This window comes from Microtus ochrogaster, linkage group LG9 (genome assembly GCF_000317375.1).
Source record: "Microtus ochrogaster isolate Prairie Vole_2 linkage group LG9, MicOch1.0, whole genome shotgun sequence".
Classification (NCBI taxonomy): Eukaryota; Metazoa; Chordata; class Mammalia; order Rodentia; family Cricetidae; genus Microtus; species Microtus ochrogaster.
Genome location: NC_022034.1, coordinates 29,080,481 through 29,104,874, shown reverse-complemented (window position 1 = coordinate 29,104,874; position 24,394 = coordinate 29,080,481). Strand labels below are relative to the sequence as shown.

The 24,394-nt window shown below is 40.5% G+C and overlaps 1 protein-coding gene across 2 annotated transcripts in view; it reads right to left on the bottom strand.

Moving 5' to 3' along the window:
* Positions 1 to 24,394, bottom strand: part of Pdss2 (decaprenyl diphosphate synthase subunit 2) — a 243,409-nt gene that overhangs the window by 56,647 nt on the left and 162,368 nt on the right. For both annotated transcript variants that reach the window (XM_026787457.1, XM_005363584.3), the window contains exon 4: positions 21,166 to 21,240. In XM_026787457.1, the coding sequence (XP_026643258.1) occupies positions 21,166 to 21,240 (75 nt within the window). The remainder of the gene's footprint in view (positions 1 to 21,165; positions 21,241 to 24,394) is intronic.

The following is a 24,394-nucleotide window of genomic DNA, read 5'->3' as shown; positions in this document are numbered from 1 at the left end:
TGTGGTCTATGCGCACTGAAGATGGGGTGACTCTGACTACTGTTACAAATACATGTCTGTCTTCTCAAGTCATGATCCTGAGCATGGGCATCTTCACAGCAAGAAAGTAATTAAGGTTACATGAGGTCATAAGCTGGTGGCCCCAAAAAGTAAGGTTAGTGTCCTCAATTGTTATTAGATACCAAAACACTCTCCACTACTGGCTTTCTTTGCTATGTGAGGGCTCCTCTAGACAGGGGAGGTCCACAGACAAGGAAGAGAGTCCTTACTAGAGATTAAACTGCCTGAACTTCAGATGTGTAGCCCCCAGACTGATAAATACATATCTACTATGTATGGCAGTTCCAGCAGAATTATACAACCACACTCAGTTAAGGACTTAAACCAGTAATCTTTATTTTTGTTTTTCTTTTTTTTGTTGGGCCACACCTTTAATCCCAGCACCTGGGAAGCAGAGGTAGGCAGATCTCTTGAGTTCTAGACCAGCATGGTCTACAGAGCTCATCCTAGGACAGCCAGGGCTACACAGAGAAACCCTGGCTGGAGGTGTTTTTCTTTCTTTTTCTTCAAGGTCTTTCTATATAGCTCTGTTGTCCTGAAACCTGCAGTCATCTTCCTATCCTTGCAGTAAAGCCAGTTGTCTGTGGATAAAAAGAAGAAGCCAGATGAGCAGCACTCGTTCTTTGTTTTTGATTGTGACGCACTGTGAACAGCTAGCTGCACCATACCCTGCCCACTAGGCTTTCCTGCCATGATAGACACACCCCGGAGTACGAGCCAAGGCAAATACTGTATTCGTTCCTCAAGTTGCTGTCAGATACTTTGTGACTAGTGACTAATAAGCATATTTATAACACTTCTTCCCACATATTTCAGCATTGTCTTCAAAACCAAGACATTAATATACTGTCTTGAAGGTTTCTGAAAATATCTACCTTCTGCTTACCTCAAAATTAGAGGCATAAAACAACAGTCACTTCATTATTCACAGTATTTTTGAGGGTCAGGACTTTAAACAAGGCTCCGTGAAGATGGCATATCTCTGTTTCAGGGCAGATCTCAGTCGGTTGGCTGGTCTGGTAGTTTCTTGTTTGTTGTGATAAAAGTACCCAACAAGATGACAAGATACACAAAAGGGAAGGAGAGTTTATTCTGGCTTATGGTTCAAGGAGACACGGTCTGTAGCAGGAGACCAGCTGGTCACAATGCATTCAGTCAGGAAACAGAGAATGAGCAGAAAGTGGAGGTTGGCTATAAAACCTCAAGGTTTCTCCCCAGTCTCCTACTTCATTGAGGAAGGCTCCATCTATTCAAGGTTCCACAATCTTCCTAAACAGTGCCAGCTGCAGACCAAGCCATCAAATACATAAGCCAATGGCGGACTTTTTATTTTTAAATCACAACAACTGGGAACAATTCCACTGGCTGGGATGGACTAGCTGAATGACCAGGGATCTGATTCCAGCAAGATGACTTATTCATGCACTACCAATCAATCAGTCCCACGTGGGACTGACGACTTGAACACCCAGCCTCACAGCCAGTGGTTGAGTCCCAAGGGGGCGCTACGAGAGCGAATGCTCCAGAAGAGCCTTAAGAGACCCTTCAATGATTGGCAAGCCTCACAGTACCACTTCGATGCTGCTCTACTGTGGTGTTCTCAATCCCTCTAAAATTCCCGGGGAAAAACATGGGTTTCCACCACTAAATGGGAGGCTATGGGGAGAAACTAAAAAAATTCCATTTCCTTCATTTTTAACCAATATAGGTTACTATTATTAGTAATTGTAGGTTATTATCTTTATTATCTATTTGTCTTTTGAGACAGAGTTTATTGTAGAGCAGACTAGACTCGAACTCAATTTTATGTCACTGAGAATGACTCTGGACTTCTGATCAGTCTGCTTTTGTCTTCTGAGTGCTAGGATTGCAAAACTGCTCCACTGTGCCTGGTTCATGTGTACCGGGGATGGAATCCAGGATTTCATGCTTGCTGTGCAAGCTCTCCACTAACCGAGATACATCTCTAGTTCCTTTTTTTTTTTTTTTTTTGACTGGGTCACCTACATCCCAGGCTGGCCTTAAACTTTCTATGTCGTGGAGGATGATCTTGAACTCCTGGCCTTAGTGCAGTTCACACATCTGGTCTTGGATGTGTGTTGAGTAAGCAGTTAGCATTCAGCTTCAGGGCTCAGGTGTAGTTGGGACTCAGTTACACACAGAAGGGTGGTAACTGAATGCTTGGGTTATACTTCTGAGATTTTTGTTCTTGTCCTCTGAACAGAATGGTATTCTCTAACCTTCTGGAACTCATTCTCTCTCTCTCTCTCTCTCTCTCTCTCTCTCTCTCTCTCTCTCTCTCTCTCTCATGTGTTGTGTGTAGGGCAGAGAGCAACTTGCAGGCATCAGTCCCTAGTTGTCATCTTGCACCATGTGAATTAGAGTCCAGCAATCAAACTCAGGTTTTCAGCCTTCAAGGCAGGGACCTTACTCACTTTGTAGTGATGTTTCATCGCTTAGGGAAAACACTTGTGATGTTAGTTTTGTGATGTTTGGCTGTCAGTCAGTGATCTAGGGTACTTCTAATGGTTAAATTCAACTAAAAAATGAACAAATAAAAACACTTGTCAAAAGTGGAAGGTGTACTTAACTGAAAGGACCACTGAGCACACTAAGCCTCAGTCACCAACAACCATTCTTTTCATCATCTGTATTGACTCTGACTAAATCATTTTTTAAATGTTTAATCTAACACTAATACCCTGAGATTTGATTTGAATATGTTCATTGTAAATATGTGCATGTGTGTATACATACATACATACATACATACATACATACATACATACATAGTAGGTGTGTGTGTAGAACAGAGATTAACACTCTATATCTTACTTATTTTGGTTTTTCGAGACAAGGCTTCTCTGTGTAACTTCTCTGACTATCCTGGAACTCGCTCTTGTAGACCAGGCTGGCCTTAAACTCACAGCGATCCACCTGACTCTGCCTCCTGAGTGCTGGGATTAAAGGAGTGCGCCACCACAGCCAGGCTAATTTTATTTATTTTAAAAATTATTTATTTTTGGTGGTCTTCAGAAATGGACCACTACCTCTGCTTTTCCAGAGGACCTGAGTTTGTTTCCAGCACCCACTTCAGGCGGCACCCACCCACCTGTAACTCCAGCTCTAGGGATCTGACACCTCCAGCCTCCGAGAAGCAGCTCTCACCTGCACACATCTTAACACAGACAGGCAAACACAGCACACACACAATAATAAATCTTTAAAACAATTATTTACCCAAGGTATCATTATGTAGACCAGGCTGGCTTAACCAGTTAGACCAGGCTGGCTTGAACTCACAGAGATACGCCTGCCTCTGCCTTCTGAGTGCTGGGATTAAAGGTGTGCATCATCATGACTGGCTTTATGCTTAACCATGCTGCCTGTTTTTTTATGTGCAGCAAACACTTCACATTGAGCTATCCCCAGCCAATATTCTATTTCTTAAATGTGTCACTAGATGCCTAGTGATTTGTTTTATCCACTTATATAAGTAGATCTCTTATATGTAACTTGTGAGTGTGTTCTATAAGTAGAACAAGCCATTGTAAATTACTCTTATTTGTCTTCAAATTGGAATACAAACTCAATACTTAACAAATGATTTAAAACTGCTTCTACTCGAAAGAAGAATGCTAGCAAAATTACAGATATTTTGTCATCACCACTATGGAACTCTGCAAAATCTTGGACTTGTGATATAAGCGTGAACAGATGCCCAGCAAACAAACATGACACGACACGTTTTATTAGCCTGTTAATACATGCCTTGGGAACAGTAAGAAAGACAGGTTGTGAGTAAAGAGGCCAATGAAAGACAACCTAGATTATCTTAATACTAGTATACAGAGTTCACGGCTTCACTTTTAAAGCTCTTAAAATAGTTTCCTTTAAAATAGCTTTTTACATACACACATATGTATCTGTCTGTCTGTCTGTCTGTCTGTCTGTCTGTCTGTCTGTCTATCTTTGTCTTCAAAGTAAAAAACAAACTCATCTATTTCTAATCTGTAATTCCCTGACTCTCTCCTGGTCCTTCTTCATCCATTTGCATAGTCTACAAATCCCTTGATTCTCCATGTACAGTACTGTAGGGCCTGAAACTGTTCACCTACAAAAACCTCCTGCTTGAATTAGTCAACCCTTCCCCTACAGCTCTACCTAATAAACACACTGAGATTTTGGGTTGCAGCAGTAGCTGCACATAAGCAGAACCCCATCTAATCCTGGCTTGGCTGTACTGTGTGTCTGTTCTTTCTTCATTCCCTTGCTATCCCTAGCCAAGCTGTGCGGATCATGGCACTGGAAGGAGTGAAGGTTCTCTAATAGCCCTGTCTGTAGGAATTCAGTAGATTTTTCACGAGAGGTTTAATAAACTACAAAAACGTTTTTAAAATGCTATCAGCATTTCACCAACATGCTTGCCATAACTTTCTTGAAACATTAAGTAAAAATTTTTGATCTCTGCAGGCTGGGGGTGGTTCACACTGGGCTTACTCAATGGCTCCTATCCCTGGAAGGCAGGGATGGATCTTTAAGCTAGAAGCTTTTGGTCAAATTCAAATCAGCTTCCTAATGACAGGTATGGGCTAGCCTTCCAGATCCAAACAGATCTGACTATAGTTTACTATTGGAAAAATTACCCTCAAGTCCAGAGGCTTTGGAGCTGGGAGTGGGGTACACCCCTGCAATCCCTGTACAAGGGAAGCTGAGGCAGGAGGATTACGAGTTTGAGGACAGCCTGAGTGACAGAGCAAACCTCCACTCCAGTCTTTCTTTCTGGACTGGCAGCCTCTCTATCTAGGCCATGCTGTACTCACATGACTTCATATAGTATATGAAGCTCAGGTTGAATGACGGTGAGCTTTGACCCAGTCTCACCAACCACACCGTAAGATAGGAATAGAGCAGGAGAGCTAGGCTTCTGTCTTAGCGTTCTATTGCTGTGAAGAGACACCATGACCATGGCAACTTGTACAAAAGAAAGCATTTAATTGGGGCTTGCTTACAGTTCCAGGGGTCACTACAGTTTCAGTCCTTTATTGTTGTGGCAGGCAGACATGGTGCTAGAGAAAGAGACCAGAGTTCTGCATCTTGATCTGCAGGCAGCAGAAAGAGAGAGTGACGCTGGGCCTAGCTTTTGAAACCTCAAAGCCCACTCCCAGTGACACACCTACTCCAACAAGGTCACACCTCCTAATCCCTCCCAAGGAGTGCCACTCTCTCATGACCAAGCATTCAAACATATGAGCCCATGTGACCATTCTTATTCAAACCACAACAGAGTCCTTCATAATTCCTGGGTTTTCCCTCTATTGTTTCATTACCAGGAATTGTGTGTTGCTTCATTCTATTTTGTTTCAATGGCCTCCAGCTGGACTCCCTGCTTCTCATTAGTTTAGCCTGTGCATTAGCTATGCTTGTCACTGGAATGGCCAATACTAGACAAGAAGTAACTTCAGGGAGGATTTATTTTGGCTTACAGCTACAGAAGGGATACAGCTCAACAAGTTGGAGAAGCACAGGCAGGAAGCAGAATAGCCAGGAAGTTAGGTCAAGACACAAAACAGCTTCCAATTTGCCCCATTTACATGTCTGCAATAAACTTTTCAAAGACCTTCTCAATGAATAAGATCCCATGATGTCTTCCTACTGCAGTTCTTTAATCTCCCAAATTCCTGAACCCAAATTCCCAATATCTAACTGCTTGTTTACTTATTGCTTTCCAAATGCTCACCTTCCTTAGCAGGGCTCTAGCTCCGGCTTTGTGCCGCTGTTCCAGATCTCACTCGCGTGTGCGTGCTTTGTCTAGCACAGGTGGATAACTTCTGTCCAATGAGTGATAACTAGTATTAATCAGGCAACTCTAAAACAAAGTTACTGCTCTTTTCTTTAGTTAAGTTTAGTTGAACCTGGGCCCAACACCCTTTCTCTCAGGCCTTTGCTTGTACTGGATCCACTTGACAGAACCTCTTGCAGAACTATCTGCATTTTTATCACTCAGCTCTCAGGCCTTCCATGAACAGCCAAGGTCCCGTTACCTTAATGCTGCACTACCATTTGCCCTAACAGCAGGCAGTTATTTCTTCTCCAGTTCTTCTGCTCCTGTGCGCATTTATTAGTAGTCTTCTCCATTAAGGGGGCAGCTCCATGAAAGCAAAGACACCTCCCTCACTGAGCCCTTGTACTTCTAGTGCAATAGTTCTTAGTTCTCCTAATACTGTGACCCTTTAATACACTTCCTCATGTTGGGGTATAAACATATACCCACCATAAAATTCTTTCATCGTCACTTCATAACTGTAATTATGCTACTGCTATGAATCATAATGTAAATACCTGACATGCAGGATATTGGATATGCAACCCCCAAGGGGTCATGACCCACAGGTTGAGAAATAAAGATGTAGTGCCTTCCACACAGCAGATGCTCAAACATCAAGTGAAATGAAAGAATAAATAAGTTTGATGGTCTAGCCAGTGTCCAATGTCAACTCCTGACAAAATAAAACTTCAATAGTCTCCCCACCTCCCCATGTGTGTGATGCCAGGTGTCTACGTGGTTCTCTACCTGTTTTGAGACAGGGGTTCACTGAACCCGGAGCCCACTGGCTTGGTTGACTGGCTGGCCCCTGTGTGCTCGAAGGCTGTTTCTACTTCCTCCCTTCCAGCACTGGGGTTTCAGATTTTCACCGGGGGTGAAAAATCACCCATCTAAGGCTTTAACTTGGGTTCCCATGCTTGTACGACAAATATTTTACCGACCTAGCCATTTCCCCAGCTCCTGAGTTTGTTTTGATTCATTTTTGCTCTATTCATTTTTGATTCAAAAATTCAGCTTAGAAATAGCAGGACCTACCTACTCCAGGAACTCCTTTCTTTCTCTTCCTCCCCAAACCCCTTTCTTTCGTTGAGGCAGGTGGGCCTCAAACTCCCAATTCTCTTGCTTCAGTCTCTTGAGCAGTGGGATTACAGGGGTGCATGGCCATGCCCAGTTATGAAATTCCCTCTGGGACTTGAATTCTTAATGAGATGTTCTTTCTCTTCTAGCACACCGAGCTTCTCTCTGTATGTGTGATTTGCCATATGGTTCATGGGTAAACGGATGTTTAGAGATTTCTTGTGCACACCTTCAGATCTCGAGGGCAGGTCTGCTGGATCTTAACTGCAGCTTTGACTTGGAGGTCTAGTAATACTCAGTATATATTTTTAGCACAAGCAGATATTTAGTATGTTTACTATTAAGCACTTTATCAATAATGCCCAGTTTAGCTCTTCTTTAAAATTCTCTTATAAACATTGTCCTGGTTCAATTTATGGCAACTAGATACAAGCCAGAATCATTTTGGAAGAGGAACCTCAATTGAGAACATGTCTCCACTAGATTGGCCTATGGGCAAGTGTGTGGTGAGTTTTCTTTATTGATGGCTGATGTGGGAGGGCCTAGCTGACTGGGTGGTGCCTCCCCCTGGGCTGCTGTTCTTGAGTTCTGTAAGAAAGCAGGTTGAGCAAGCCACAAGGAACAAGCCAGAAAGCAGTGTTCCTTTATGGCCTCTGCTTCAGTTCCTGCCTCCAGGTTCCTGCCCTGATATGATTGATCTCTCTCTCTCTCTCTCTTTTTTAAAGATTTATTTATTTATTATGTATGCAACATTCCTTCCATGTATGCTTGCATGCCAGAATAAGGCACCAAATCTCATTATAGATAGCTGTGAGCCACCATGTGGTTGCTGAGACTTGAACTCAGGACCTCTGGAAGAGTAGTCAGTGCTCTTAACCTCTAAGCCATTTCTCCAGCCCTGATTGATATCTCTTCATGATAGATGTAAGCTGCAAGTTGAAATAAACCCTTTCCTACCCAAGTTGTCTTTTTTTTCATCATGGTATTTTATCACAGAAATAGAAACATTAACCAAGACAAATGTTTATTTGTGTGCTTATGTATGCATATGTAAGTCAGAGCACAACTTAGAGAAGTCGGTTCTCTCTTTTCACCATGTGAGTTCCAGTAACTGAGTTCAGGTTGCCAGACTTGGTGGCAAGCACCCTTACCCACTGAGCGATCCCATGGCTCAGCTCTATTGTTAGGAAAGGGTTTGTAATGACGGTCCAGCCAGATCCCACTAGGAACACCTTAATTAGATTTTACACTCCAATCGCTGGACTGTGTTAACTCTCAGGAGATGGAGTTCCTTTTCTGAGAGACAGTGTCTTTTCTGAGACATCACCACTACCCCCTGGTTTCTAAGTGATGTTCAGAACCAGCTGTTTGTAATTTTACATTGAAAGCCTGCTCTTACATAATAGTTTAAGAAAAAGAAAAAAGAAAATCTAAGTTTGTGTTCATTTCTTTTAAAGTGCCTGGGATCAAACTCAGGACCTGGCACCTGCTAAGCAATCATTGAGCAATATCCCCAGCCCTTTGTTTAATGTTTGAAAAAAAAAACAACAAGAACTATCTATAGCATTAATAATCAAATAATGCAAACTCCAGAAGACAACATATTTTCTTTTGTGTTAGTCAAGAAGAAATGATGCTAAATTCAAAATCCAATTACAGCGAGGAACAGTTATGGTACGGTCACTCCAACTTATTCTCCACAGGCTCCATTCCATTTCATCTTTCTTTGGGCACTAATGTCCATTTACTCATCAGTCTACAAGGATGAGTTTCCACTTCCCATCTCTGGAGCTATTGACTTTTTTATCTGAAAAGTCTACCGGATTCCAACATTAATCTAACCTCAACTAAACTGATCCACTTTTCTCTAAAAGCAATCCTCCTTTATAGCAACTTTATCATCTTTTTTTCCCTCCTGGTCAACCAGGTACAAAATTGGTGTCATTTTTTTTTTTTTATTTCTTATTCCCATGACTGAAGTGCTTAATCCCCACACTCAATAAGTACTTTAACTATATCAACAACACAAAGGCACTATATATTTTACTGGGGAGGGGGATTGTGTGTTTGTTATATTTTATAAAAAGATATTATACTGTAGATCAAAAGGTCTTGCAGTCTAGCACTTCTGGCTAAGAAGAATCAGACAGAACAGAGGAGAAATAGAAAAAAAATCCACAATTATACTTGCTAGTTAATTAACTACATTACGTTTCTCTTCTTTTTCAGACATTCTCATGTCTCTACCTCCTATAAGCTAGGACTACAGGCATGCACCCTTTGGCCAGTTAAAATAAACAATTATACAGACACTAATATACCTTTCTCTCAGTAATTGACAGAGCAAGCAAAATGAAGATAACAACAAATAGTGAATACCTAAATGAAATTACCAACCAAAATGGTTTAGTGGCTACTTAGCTTCAGGAACAACAGAATGTGTGCTCCCTTTAACTGAACATGAAATATTTATCCAGATATATTGTATCTGGGCCATTAACAAACATTAAATTTAAAATAACTCAAATTGGGCTGGAGAGATGGTTCAGAGGTTAAGAGCATTGGCCATTCTTCCAGAGGGCCAGAGTTCAAATCCCAGCACCCACATGGTAGCTCACAATTGTTTGTAACTCCAGTTCCAGTGGATCTAATGCCCTCCTCTGGCTTCTGTGGGCACCAGACATTCACATGTTGAACACACATATATGCAGGAAAAAAACACCCATATACATTAAATAAAAATTAGTTAAAAATAACTCAAATCTTTTTCTAATCATCATAGTATTATAAATCAGTAACAAAAAGACACCTGTAAAATCCTCCAAAATTTGAAAACAAAATATCAAATTTCTTAACCACAGGTCAAAGAAAAAAAATGAAAATGAAAACTGATAAGTGGTTTATTGTATATGAAATGAAAGGCAACATAATGGAAATCTCTGGAATGCCACTGAAGTAGCATATAGGAGATCCATCCAACTAGAATATCTTAGCTGAAATACTGAAAAAAAATTAAACTTCTAACTTAATCCTCAAGGAAGAAAGACAGAAAGCACACATTTCTAGTATTAGGAATGAAAGAACACTGATGTCAGGAGATAGAAATTCTGTGACAGTGAATCTGTTACCTGGTGTGAAGTAACATCTTCCCATGGGACACAAATTGATCGCCAAAGCTCATGTGAAGGACACAGTTTAAATAGTTCACTAACTATAAAGGCAATTGAACCCATAGTAATAAACAAACAAATGCCCATTCCCACACAGACCCACACAGCTTCACTGCGAGGATGCTGTTTCACCACTGATACCACTTGATACCCACACCAGACAGATACACAACTGTTGACAGTAGTTTCTGTCCGGCCCGGTCCCTTGGCCGTTCAGTCCCAAAGAAACACACAAAGGCCTACATTAATTATAAACTAGTTGGCCTAGTAGCTCAGGCTTTTCTTATTAACTATATTTTACATCATAAATTAGCCCAGAATTCTTGTCTACGTTAGTCACCTTTATCAGTGAGGCATTCTCATCTTGCTTCCTCTGTAGCTCAGTGACGACTGCAGACTGAGTCTTTCCTCTTGCCAGAATTCTCCTGTTCTCATCACTCCACTTCTACTTCCTACCTGGTCCCTCTGCCTATACTTCTTGCCTGGCTACGGGTCAATCAGCATTTTATGAAACCAATACAAGACCACTGTCCCACAGCATACAACCAACCCAAATAATATCATTTTTTTTCATTGAACATAGATAGACATATTAACAAAATCTTAGCACTGCAAAACCAACAATTTATATAAAAAAAGAGATGGAATTATGCCAAGAAGAATTTAGTCCAAGGCTGTATGGTCTCATATTTGAAAATCAATTAATTTGTCATATTTATAGATTATAAAATATCTAAATGAGGGTATGCATGAGGCTTTAAATTCTATTTTTACTATAACAAAAACAAAAGAAAACCAAAAAACCAAAAACAAGCCAAAAACCTAAAAAGAGAAAAACATTTAAAAAAATGGCCATTTCAACAGTTACTGAGAAAAAGTTCTATAGAAATCATGCATCAATTTTTATATTTTTTGAAGGTGCCATCCTGCTATGTAGCCCAAGCTGGCCTGAAAGTTCTGATTCTCTTTTGCATGCCACTATGGCTGTCTTAAAATTCAATGCCAATTCCTGATAAAATTCCTAGGAAGCTAGGGAACATTTTTGCCAAGCAAGGGAGTCTTACAAAAGGAAAGAGGGTCTGGGAGACAGTTCAGTTTCTAAAGTCATGCTCATGGACCTGAGCTCATATCCCCGAACCCATACTAAAGCATTTGGTTTTAATTCCAGTGCTGCTATGGCAAGAAAGGAGCATCCTCTACAAGCTTGTAGGTGAGCTAGCCTCACATCTGGAGCTGGGAACAGGATACCCTGCTTCAAATGAAGAGGACACCACCAGGTTGTCCTCTGACCTCCACAGAGGTGCAAGGAATGTGTGTGCCTACATACACAAACAAGCACATCATACACACATTCTCTCTCTCTTTCTCTGCCTCTCACTCAAAACAAAAGAAAAATAAAGCCCTAAAACCAAAACGTCTACAGGTAACAGAGGGCTGTGTACCCCTAATACTTACGCATTATACATTAATATAGGATGTGGTTGTTGGGTTGAGGATTTCCTTTTACCCCACACAAGCTAATAAGCTAGCTGTTAATATTTTATGGATGGTAGCAAAAGTACAATGCTCTTGAGTTAGAGAGGATAGATTGTATCTATTAAGTCACTGCAAAGAATATCAGCACCATGTGTTCACATTTGTTACCTTTGATCCAACTCCTACAGAGGCAATGTAGCTGCTTCAGATGGATGCTGTGCCTTTGGAGGCACTGGTCAAAGCTGAAGACCAGAGTTAGGAAGATCTATTGTTTTTGTTGCAAGCAGTAAGCAAGACTGTTGCCTTATCTTTCAAAGTAACAGGTTACATAAAATTTCTGAAAAATGGCCTGGGTAGGGTCTGCAGGTGGCTCAGCAGGCAAGGACACTGCTGCCAAGCCTGATGACTCGAGTTCTATCCCCAGGGCTGACATGATGGAAGGAGAGAACTGACTTCCGAAAGTTGTCCTCTGACCTTACACATGACCTCTACAGTAGCATGCACACACCCACACACATATAAAAAATAGAGAAATAAAATATTCAAAAACCCAAACTTGTAGTCTTGGATTACCTTGAAATATGTGTAGTAACGACAGTGATCTGGGGCACATTTTCTCTACCAATATTACCTCGTACAATAAGAAAAAGAAAAAAAAGGCATTTACTTTATTCACAACTGTTATATGACTGTCTACATAGTGGTTCCACAGAACCAACAAAATCAAAAGCTATTATGATTAACAAATTAATAAGATTGTAGGATGCAAGACAAAACAACAATAAACCAAAAACCCTGCAAAACTGCACAAACAAAACAAAAATATCTCCCCAATATCAAACAGCCTAATTAAAATGGGCAAAGTATTTATAGAGACAGTTTACTAAGTATTAATAGCAAATAAACATGAAAAGATACAAGATGCTCAACGTTGTTATTTGTTATGGTTAAAATCACAACGAGCTAAAACTGTAAGACAGACCAAAATTATATTTTAGAATGGCTAAAATATTAAAAACCGATTGCATTAGGTTTTATCAAAGTGTGTAACAACCAGAATTCTCATGTGTGGCCGAGAGAAATGTAAAATGGGAGCTAGTGAGGTGACTCGGCAGGCAGAAGCATGTCTTTATGACTCGGTAGAGAAAATGTGTCCTAGATCACTGACATTACTACACATATTTCAAGGTAATCCAAGACTGCAAGTTTGCTGTGAGAAAACCCCATGAGCAAAGCAACTATTTACACTTCCAGGCAACAGTCCAGCCCTGAGGGAAGTCAGGGCAGGAACTCAAGGCAGGAACCTGGAGGCAAGAGCTGATGCAGAAGCCATGGAGAGGTGCTAGTTACTGGCTTGTTCTGCCTGTTTGTTTTTTTTTTTTTTTATAGCACCCAGGACCACAAGCCTAGGGGTTGGCACCACCTATAGTGAGCTGCTACCTTCCACATCAATCATCAATCAAGAAAATGCACCACAGGCTATCTGGTGGGGATGCTTTCTTTATTGAGGTTTCTCTTCCCAAATGACTTTAGTTTGTGTCAAGCTGATGGAAACTATCCAGCACAGAGCACTATATACCCACTGGATGACACACAAAGTCCTCTATTAGGTTTCTATCCAAAAGAAAAGAAATAGCAACATGACTATTCCTAGGTAAACCCAAGAGAAATAGTACATGTTTATATGGACTGTTCACACATGAATGCTTCCAGTAGCTTCATTTGGAATACTTTAATGCTAGAAACATCCCAAATGTTCACTAATAGGTGGAACAGAGGCCGTGTGTGTGGTAGATCTCTACATGTGAATACTATTTAGCAGTAATGAACTATTTATAAATGCAGCATAGATGTATTTCAACGTAATTATTCAAAGACCCCAAAGCGTTGATATTTCTAGACTCACTTATATAAAATCCTACACAAATGCAAACTAATTTATAATGATAAGAGATTGTCTGGTTCACAGCAGAAGGTACAGGACAGAGGAATGCAAACAAAGAAACTATTCGGGTGACAGATATGCGTATCAACTTACTCGTGACAACAGTTCCTCTGGTCCATGCTTATTTAGACAGCAAATAGTGCACTTTAAGTGTTTCTAATTTATTGTATATTTATAATTCCTCACTAAAATATGAGAAAAATCTTCCATTACAATCATTCTAGATCTTTCTAAATAGTTACTTTAGCAACAGACGGCAGGGGCTACTACTGATATGCCAGGTACTGTTTTGGTATTAGAAATACAGTCTATGTAGGAAGAGACAAAGTTGGTAACGATGACAAAAAACAAAAACGCCAGATGGTTAACATTTTTGATCAAGATAAAAATAATTAATTAGGATAGCTATTAAAATATTTCCAACTGGGTATGTAGAGTGGATTCTGAAAAGACAATACTGATAGTAATATGAATGCCAGGAAGGGCAAGGGTGTCAGCGTGCAGCAATCCCAGAGATTCCCTAAAGACCCTCTCAACTTCTGAGCAAGATCACTCTGATCATAGAATAGTCCCCTTGTTTGCCCATCTTCAGTCTCTAAAAATGGTATCAGATCTACATTCTGGCATCTCACTGCAGATCTTCCATCATTGTCGTGGAAACCTGTAGGCCTGGCTGATCTGAGACTCATTATGTAGATGAGGCTGGCCTCAAACCCAAGAGATTTCCTGCCTCTGCCTCTGGAGTGCTGGGATTCCAGGTGTGGGCCACCATGGCTGGCTGCAGCGTTATGTTATTTTCCCTGCTCCTTTATTGTTACTTGAAAGAAGCCCTGATGTCAACTGTTGCACTTCATCTTGTCATTCCTCTACCTAGACTTCTTCCAGTCTACACACCTCCTTCTGTCCTTTAATGCCTGTCTCATACAGCACACCCTCTGGGGATAGTTTATCTGTATTTTAGTATATAAAGCATGCCTGAAGATCAGAGTGCAAAGCTAAGTCATTAGAGGCCATCGAATGGTGGTACACACCTTTAATCCTAGGAGACAGAGGCAGATGGATCTCTGTGAGTTCAAGGCTATCGATCCAGAAACAGATCCAGGTGGTGTTTGGGAGTCATGCACCTTTAATCCCAGCACTAAGGAGGTACAGACAGGAGCAATATGGCTGGGTGGAGAGAGGAACATAAGGGGGAAGAGACAGGAACTCACTGAAGTGTGGACTGGGGTTTGGTGAAGAGTCTAGGCAGTCTGAGCATTGGCAGAAGTAAAAGGTCTCTCTAATGGCTTACTGCTCTACTTGTCTGATCTTCAGCTTTAACCCCTATATCTGTCTCTGTGTTTTTATTATCGTGCTACAAGACCCTTTTTGAAAGATTTTCTGATTTTCCTACGTGGATGACATCTTGTTTACATTTCTCTCCTGTCATTTTCTCCTGGAGCACAGGCATTTTGCACCACATTTAGACAATGGCATAGACTCTGCAGGTAGGAGAGCACCTGTGGTTCTAGTAGACTAATTACCTTCTTTTTATATTGGACTCAAAAGCTGCCAAGAGTCAAAGGAAGAGAAGCATAGACTCAAGACAAATAAAAGAATCAGACGTCTCTTGCTTCACAAAATCGATGACTAACATGTAAAGAATGAACTGTGCTTTAAAAAGATAGACTGGATCTCGACAATTTCAGTGACTGTTAATTAACCAGAGAACTAGAGTAAACCCTCTTATTGTGGGGGTCCGGGGCCAAGCCACCATGGGCAGAGTCTGCATGAAGACAGGGAAGCAGTGGCTGTTTCTCTTCTTGGTATCAACCTGAGTCAGGGGCATGACTTCACAAAGGGCTGAGGGTAGATTTATAAGTCAGAAGCAGTAATTGGTGAAGAAGAAACATATAATTTCAGAAAATGGGAATTTTAGCAATCCTAATCCACTACTTCAATTTTTAAATTTTGTATTTAAGTGTATTTATGTTTATGTATATGGTGTTTTGTCTGTGTGTATTTTCTGTTTTATTTTTTATTATTATACGCAGTGCCAGTGGAGGCCAGAAGAGGATCCCCTGGGACAGGCATCACAGACGGCTATGAGCTTCCCTGTGATACTAGGAATCAGACCTGAGTCCTGTTGAAAGGGTGGTGAGTGTTCCCAACCACTGAGCTATCTCTCTCCAGGTCCCATCCCCCAGGACTGATGATACTCAAAGGGTAGAGTGTCAAATCACAGTCACAGTAAAAACAATTAGAATGGCCAGGTGGTGGGCACACGCCTTCAATCACAACATAGGGAGGCAGAGACAGGTGGATCTGTGAGTTCAATGCCAGCCTGGCTTACATAGCAAGTTCCAGGACAGCCCGGCTAAACAGTGAGAACCTGTCTTAAAAAATTCACACACACACACACACACACACACACACACACACACACACACACACACACACACACACACACAAATGGAAGGACACAAAGGAAAACACATAGTAGATATAAAACATCCTCATTTTTGGTTGCAAGCACCAGAGTTTGTGTGTGGGAGGGGAGCTTCTGGCAATGGAACTAGGGCCTTGGCATAGTTCAGGCAAGCACTTTACCACTAAGCTTCTCCTTCAGCTCTCCATTTTTTTTTATACAAAGAGTGTGAAATACAGCAGAGTCATATGCATGAAGATTTATTCTCTTAAAATACAAACAAAATTTGTGTAATGGTTCAGTAATTTACAGTATGGTAGTATGAAGAAGCAAATAGGCACTAAAATCATACTTTGAAAACATTTTTAAAGTTATTTTATGTATATAGGTACTTTGTTTGAGTGTGTGTCTCGTGCCCTTGGAGGCCAGGAGAGGGCATCAGATAGCCCAGGACTGGAAGAACAGAACGTTGTGAGCTGCCATGTGGGTGCTGGAATCACAGATAATTTCTCCTAGACCTTTTCCAGTGTTTCAGTCCTGTTTTCAATGCAGCTCTGGTTGGCCTGGAACACGCGTATGTAGACCAGGCTTGCCCTGAACTTACATCAGTCCTCTGCCTCTCAAGTGTTGAGATTATAGGTCTGTGACATTATATGCAGCAGTTTTCAGTTCTTTATTGATCATGCAGTTCCTTTACTAATGAGAAATAAGAGGTAACAACAACAAAAACATCACTTTGTTGAAATATTTAAATATGTTAGTTTGGAACTCCAAAGTCAATGTTAAAATATATATTTATCAAGTACAATGAGAACATGGGTATTCTGCACTCATAAAGCACCTGCCCAAGGTCCTGACTTGCATCCCAATACTGATCCTCCCAGGGGTCAAAAAGTATTCTGGCACTATATTACCCGCAATCTTTAAACAAAGGTTCTAGTCTAGGCACCAACCTTACACAATACCATACTGAAAGGACCAAGAACGTCTGAGCTGCCCTTTGCAGTGGTCTATTCACCATCTCAGGCACAGGAGTAGCACGCTCCCCTTTGCACCACTGATACACAAGACAATGCTGAGAGAACTTCATTGACTATATTTGAATTACTGAAACAGCAACTTGCTTTTTAACCTATGTATAGTTGGGAATTTTAAAGAAGAAATGTTATGCCTTGCTCTAAAAATGGTTTGGGGTGAGAACTGGAAACTGCAATAAAGTAGCATGGGCTAGCAACGATGTAAATATATGGCAAATGCCCCTTAAAATGTCGCTTCTTTATTTAACTGGTTTATTTTCTTTGCTTTTCCTCCTCCTCCTCCTCCTCATTTTTTTAAAAAAAGATTCATCTTTTATTTGTGTGCATGTATGTGTGTCTGCTGAGTATATGTTATGTGTACCACATATAAGCAGGTGCCCCAGGAGGTCAGAGGGCCTCAGATTCCTTGAAATGAGTTACCAGCATTGTCAAATGAATAAGGTGGGTGCTAGGAATTGAACGCAGGTTCTCTGAAAGAACTGCAAGAGCTCTAATTCATGGGCTATCTCTCCAGCCCCACCTTATTTATTTATTTCTTTATTTATTCGTTCATTCATTCATTTATTTTTTTGAGACTGAGTTTTACTATGCAACCCTGGTTGGTCTGGAACTCTGTAGACCAGCTTGGCCTCTGCCTCCTCAATGTTTGGATTAAGAGTGTGTACCGATGCACCTTCCTTTTAATTGGCTTCTTTAATTAGCTATTATAGAAAAAGAATGGGTAAAAAAAATTTATACAAATTTTTAAAAAGTCCAATGGTTAATTTTTCTTGTAAAGAATAAATCGTTCACAAGCTAGTAAATGCAAAAGTAAAAATATTTTGTACAATGAGAACAAAGGATGAATTTCTTAAATTACTTTGAATGTTTCCCATGATTACAATTTACCTACAATCTGTTAAATATTAGTAATTTAAGTTGTGTGTTTTCACTGCTTTAAGAAAAATTAGGTTTGTATAAACTTCTGGAGAAGGTGATTAATAAGGCACTCAGTTCCAATTCTCTCTCTCTTTAATGTACCCAGAGTCCCATAGACACAACTCCACAGAAAGCTAAGCTGCTGCTACCAGATCTCCATTACTGCATTAACTTGGCATACAGAAAACAGACCACTATTGTATTCTTTTATCCCTAGAGAGATGAGGCGATTTGCAGCTCACTTGAATCTCAAAGCAATTCTGTGTTGAATTGGCTCAAGGCTGAGCAGGCTGAGCAACAGAGACCCACAGCACGGGCCTCACTTCCCATATGACCTCTGCTTGTGGCAGCTTCTCAGTCATGTCAGAACATGCCGACTAGTCTGTGTGTCTGTGTGTGGGAGAGAGGCTGTGATCTCTCTCTGCCTCTGAAGCGATTCCTTTCACTGTCATGGTAAGCACACTCAGGAAGGGTGGGGGCCCGCGGGCTCTGGTGAGGAAGGAAAATGTGGTTAACTTAAATTGGAGCTGGGGTGCAAATGGAGGCTGTATGAATTACTCCCACTCCTGTGGTCAACTGTGCACTTTTGTTTCCATGATTGAAAAATAACTGATCTTCAGATGCTTTAAGCTATAGTCTAAATTAGGATCTTGCTTGGGGAAGTGGGGTGGAAGCACAGATGAACAAAGCATGGCTATATATTCAGTTGAGAAAATTTATTAGCTAATGAGAAAATCATGAAATGGTGCATGCTCAGTGGCTATTCCGTTAGACACATCAGTAACCCTCCAGAGTCTTTGTTGTTTCTTCTGTTCTCTTTCCAAACAGATTATATGTTTTAAAAACTGCATGGGATGTGGAATTAAAACAAAACAAAAAAACCAACCACCTACCTTGAGTTGAAATCTTACCCTCTAACTCTCAAAAAATAAATAAGTTTTAGATACCAAACTTTGATGCTATTTGTAAGTTCTAAATAGTAAGATTTTCATCCATAAAATGAAATTATTCCACAAGCATGACCCTATTCATTTCATGATGTGAACAATGTAACTAAAACTGATGTAATAATTTACTCTTATTGCTATCAGGCTGTCTGACACAGAGTACTTAACAGATGTTCACACAATTATTAGTGAAGTGGGATAACCACAGTACACAAACAGTAAAAGTAGGTGAATTAACCAAACCAACAATAACACGTTCTTCTTTTCTTTGGTTTTTCCAGATAGGATTTCTCTGTGTTGGTTTGGAACCTATCCTGGAACCAGTTCTTGTAGACCAGGCTGGCCTTGAACTCAGAGATCCACCTGCCTCTGCCTCCCAAGTGTTGGAAGGAATTAAAGGTGTGTGCCGTGACCACCCGGATTCACTTCAAAATCTTAAGTGTGTGTGGTGCATACCTGTGATGTCAGGACGGGAAGGGAAAGGCTAAGGAAGGCAGAGGCAGGAGGATTACATGGTGTGTGTGCTTGCATTTTTTTGCTGGTGGGGTGTGTGTGTGACAGTCTCGCTTATATCTCAGGCCTAGATGTCATTTTGTAGTTCAGGTTAGCCTTGAACTTATGGCAGACTGTTTTGAGTCTAGTCAAACCTATTGTGACATTTTGTCTCAACAAATAAACACCCTGAAAGACAAAATGGAGATATTAGTAATTAATGAATTACTAATTAAGTTGAAGGACTCAGAAAGATCCCAGGTGAACACGACGCCTCCACTGCATCAGTAGGTAATGCGGTAGCTCCTTGGTGAGACCTTCGGTAGGGCCTATGGGAGCTGTCAGATCTGGGTTGGTTAGGGAAGTGGGAGTAGAATCAGGGGCCAAGAGAACAGAGCTTAAGTTCGAATCCTAGGTAGTGAGTTGTGTAGCCTTGAAAAGCCCTTTAGTCTTTTCTAAACCTCTGTCTCCATATCTCAAAATGGGAGCACCAGTCTCTTTTTCTCACTTTTGTGAAGATCAAATGAAGAAGCTGGCAAATCATTGAAAATGTCACTTGCTTAGCTGCCATCATCTTCATGTTATGTGCACAGTAACCTCTGTTGAGTAAAGCCAGATCCTAAGCCACCTTCCATCACAGGATACTAACTTTCAGTCACACAGACAGTCACTCTTGTCTGAGAAGTCTTGCAAAGAGGTTCGCTGTGCTCTACACCTTGGGAGGTCCCCACACACCAACATGCTGCGTAGGTGAGGTCAGATGTTCCTCCTGGGGATGGCGCTTCCCCGAGTCAAATGCTAGCAGATGTCCAGGGTACACAAGTCTTCACATTTCACTAACCACTGCTGTAACCTTCCAGAGTTCCAGCTAATACAAATTTTAAAAAACATTCTTTCAAATCTAAGTTGCTTGTGCCCTATGTTTCACTTGTAGTAAAATTTGTCCTTTTTCCCCCTAATGGACCTGTTAATGCCTAGAATGTGCATACATGCATATTCTTTTTCTGTGCAGTGAGTGAAATCTTGCTAATATAGGAGTTGAGGAAGTTAGAATAATGAAACATTGAGAGGAATCCCTTCTAGCAGTAGGTGTCATGGTAAATGACAGTGGCGGGCAATGAAGCATGCACTTCACATCTAATCTCCCACTGAAATGAAATAACTGCATTTTAAGGAAATAAAACCTAACCTTTCTTGATATGACCTGTTAAATGAGTCAAAAAGCCCTAATTCTAAACCTATAAAATTAATCAAAACAACCCAAGTGTGCAACTGTCCTAGTTTCTATCACAGAGACTCTAATAACACAGTAAATTCTGGACTTCGGATAGGAAAGCCATTTTGTGATCGCCCCCGCCCTTCCTGACAGCAGGCTGGAGCTCACTGACACAGAGCCCTCTTTCTCTGGGGAGCAGCTGGCCCAGCCCCTCAGCATAAGCACTTCTTCCTGCCAGCAGCCCCTTATGACAGTGCTACCTGCCAACCAGCAGTGCCCTGGTGTCTGTCCGGCTGCTGCGGACTGAACAGATTGAGATTTCAGCCAGAGGAGGAGAGGTTGAATTAATTGGCTAAAGCTGCTATGTACTGAGCGTATGGCCATGAATTTGTAGCCAAAACACTAACCAGAAAAAAAAAAAAAAGGAAAGAAAGAAAGAAAGAAAGAAAGAAAGAAAGAAAGAAAGGAAGAAAGAGAGAGAGAAGAATCATGCTCTTTAAACACAAAACAAGAAAGAAAGTCTGCTGTCTGACCCTGGCTCTGCAGCAGCACTTTCAACCTTAACACGTTACAACGAGTCTGAAATTCTGTACCTTGGCCAAAGCAGAATTTTCCTGGTATACTCCTTGCACCAGGTCCTTAAGGGCACTTGCTAAAAGTTCCACAACCTAAAAGACAAGAAGAAAAAGAAATTGAAAAAACAATTTAAAGGTGTAGCTCCATTTTTTTTTAACTTTAGGAGGCAGAGTCATAATGTAGAATATGTGTTTGACAGAAAAATTAAAGTTATGTGCAAAGATTCTGAAAAATGAATTGTGTACCTGGATATTAAAGCTGTAATCCAACATTTTCTAGTCATAATTCAAGCAAAAAGAAAATCTTATATGCATAGTATTTCACCATTATACATAAAAATCCAGTAATAACCACTTTGAACATAATTTTAAATTTCAGATAAGGAATGAACGATTAACTCAATTTATTTTCTGTATGTTTATTTCTGTCAAGGGGATACTTTTTCAGTACTCCCATTCTGGGTGCCATTACAATGCTAATTTTTATACTTAATACTGAAAGAACAAACAGGAAGAAAATGGCTCCCCTTTCCAAAGTGTTTGTTCTATTGTCTTAAAGCACACTGTGGAGCTGAGCCAGGAAGCACACTTTTTTAATCCCAGCACTCCCCAAGCAAAGGCAGGCAGATCTCTGTGAGTTCAAGGCCATCCTGGATTACAGAGCAAATTCCAACAGTTAGGGCTCAAGAAAGACCCTGTTTCAGAAAAAAACCCCAGTTGTTGTGGAGAAGACTGCTCAGACATGGGTTTAAGACAACAGAAAGTCTTTCTTAGGCACAGGCGACTACACTGAGTGTTCAGGAACCTTGAAAGCCCTGAGCCTTTCTCAGAGTGAGCTTTTAAGTACAAAAACCATGTCCTAGGTTAACAAGAACAGTTAGCCAGAAGCAGATCTAAAGAAGCCAAAAAACAAAGTTAGTAGATTTAGAGACTTTTCTGTAACTATGGAGTCTCATGGATCAGGTATTTGTTTTAGTTTGGCAGGTGGTGCTATCTACATGATTAATTTTATAGCCTGAATGGTGCTTCCATCATGGAGTCAGTTGTGCTAAGGTCTTGTGGCTTACTAAGTGTTATTGGTACACCAATAACAATAAAAAATGCACAGTGGACTTATTTGGTATAGGACCCCTGGGTCAAATATACCATAAACACTGAAAATTTTGACAGAACTAAAAATACAGAGTGCAAATTTAGCAAAACTGTTATTATTTAAGGCAAGACAACAAACAAACAAACAAAAACCAAACCCAAACAAAATCAAATGTGTTGAAGTTGTTTCATAATGTGAAACACAGAAGTCAGTAAGTGGTCTCTTTGTAACTAAACTAGCGAATAACTGGTAATGCTCAATGCAGCCGTTCCAAACAGGGTTCCTCAAGGCAGCCCCACCCTCTCCTCACAGTCTTCACACCCGATCTATTTAACTTCCTATGTTACACAGCCTGTATCTGGTTTCTACTCTTGGCTTCCTAAAATTCAGCTCAGTTCTGATTGAATTAAAAGATTTTGTTTCAGCTTTTATCATTGCTGTAATTGAAGTAAGCCAAGGGATATACTCAAACATGAAGATACTTTAATCTTGGGTACCTTGCATTTAATAAGCATTTTCTTAGAGGCAAATGACATCGATTTAAAGAAAGACTTGCTTTAAGATTTTAACACACAAACATTTATCTCTATTTACATTCACACTGCATACTGGCATAGAAATTTTGTTGGTTGAAGGCATATTTTTTTTTCTAGCTCTGCACTCGAGCTAATTTGTAAGACCCATAGTCCCCCCTCCCCCTTCTTCAAATCACATTGCCCTTTAGGTAACTAAATACGTAAGGGATATTATAGCTATACAAGGTACAGAGGAACTGGAAACACAATGATCCCACAATACTACCAGATGTGCTGAGTTATTTAAATGGGGAAGAAAGAAAAATGAATGGATGTTTTTCTCCTGAAAGTATCAGATAAGCTCTATTCCCAAATCCAGAAGGATTGAATATCGCCAATAGGTCTATGAAAGACTGTAACTAAACATACAGCATCAGATTGGATTACAGTTTATACAAGCAACATCCCAAGATCTCCCTGATGGCTGGACACATAATCCAGATCAGTCACTCACTAAGAGATGCTATGGTTTTGAAACAGTTGGAGCTCTGAGACCAGCACTGGTAATGTGAAGAGGGATTTATAAAGAGAAATTCCAACGTGACATGTCAAAATGATGGCATGAACTTCTAACTGTAGATCTGGCTCTGGATAACCCAGAAATTTACCCCCTGAAATTCCAGATGAGGCAGAGGCAACAAAAACATTTTGTCCTGACTCTTTCTCTTAGCACAATTGGCATGTCACAGTTTATAAGTGACCCATGCTTAGAAGAGACTGTACCTGAACATAGACCTCTATAGCCATGACAACCAGAAAAGAGAAACAACAAAAGGAGGAAGGGACAGCATGAAGAACAGAACAGCCTAAAGGAACTGACTGTATCCTAGGCTGACTTGTCCACTGCATTGGGTAAATGACTTTTTATAACCTGGAATGTGAATTTAAACAATCATATCAAAGAATATTGGATTTAATTTTCATCCTGCTTTAAAATTGCAAATACTTATATAAAGACCTCATTCATAATGCAGTATATTCATTTAATGCTTGTTTTTGAGACAGCGTCTCACTATGCAGTGCTGGCTGGAACTCACTATGTGAGCTAGGCTGGCCTTGAACTTAAGAGATCTTCTTGCCTCCGCCTTTGGAAAGCTGGAATTATAGGCATTCCTGGCTTGGACTCTTTTTAAATTGATTTTTATTGAGCTTTACATTTTTCTTTGCTCCCCTCCCCACTTCAATCCTCCCCCGAGGTCCCCATGCTCCCAATTTACTCAGGAGATCTTGTCTTTTTCTACTTCCTACTTCCCATGTAGATTAGAACTATGTTAAGTCTCTCTTAGTGTCCTCATTGTTGTCTAAATTCTCTGGGATTGTGGTTTGTAGGCTGGGTTTCTTTGCTTTTTGTTTAAAAACCACCTATGAGTGAGTACATGTGATAATTGTCTTTCTGGGTCTGGGTTACCTTACTCAAAATAATGTTTTCTAGCTCCATCCATTTTCTTGCAAAATTCAAGATGTCATTTTTTTTTCTGCTGTGTACTACTCCGTTGTGTAAATGTACCACATTTTCCTTATCTATTCTTGGGTCAAGGGGCATTTAGGTTGTTACCAGGTTCTGGCTATGACAAAAAAA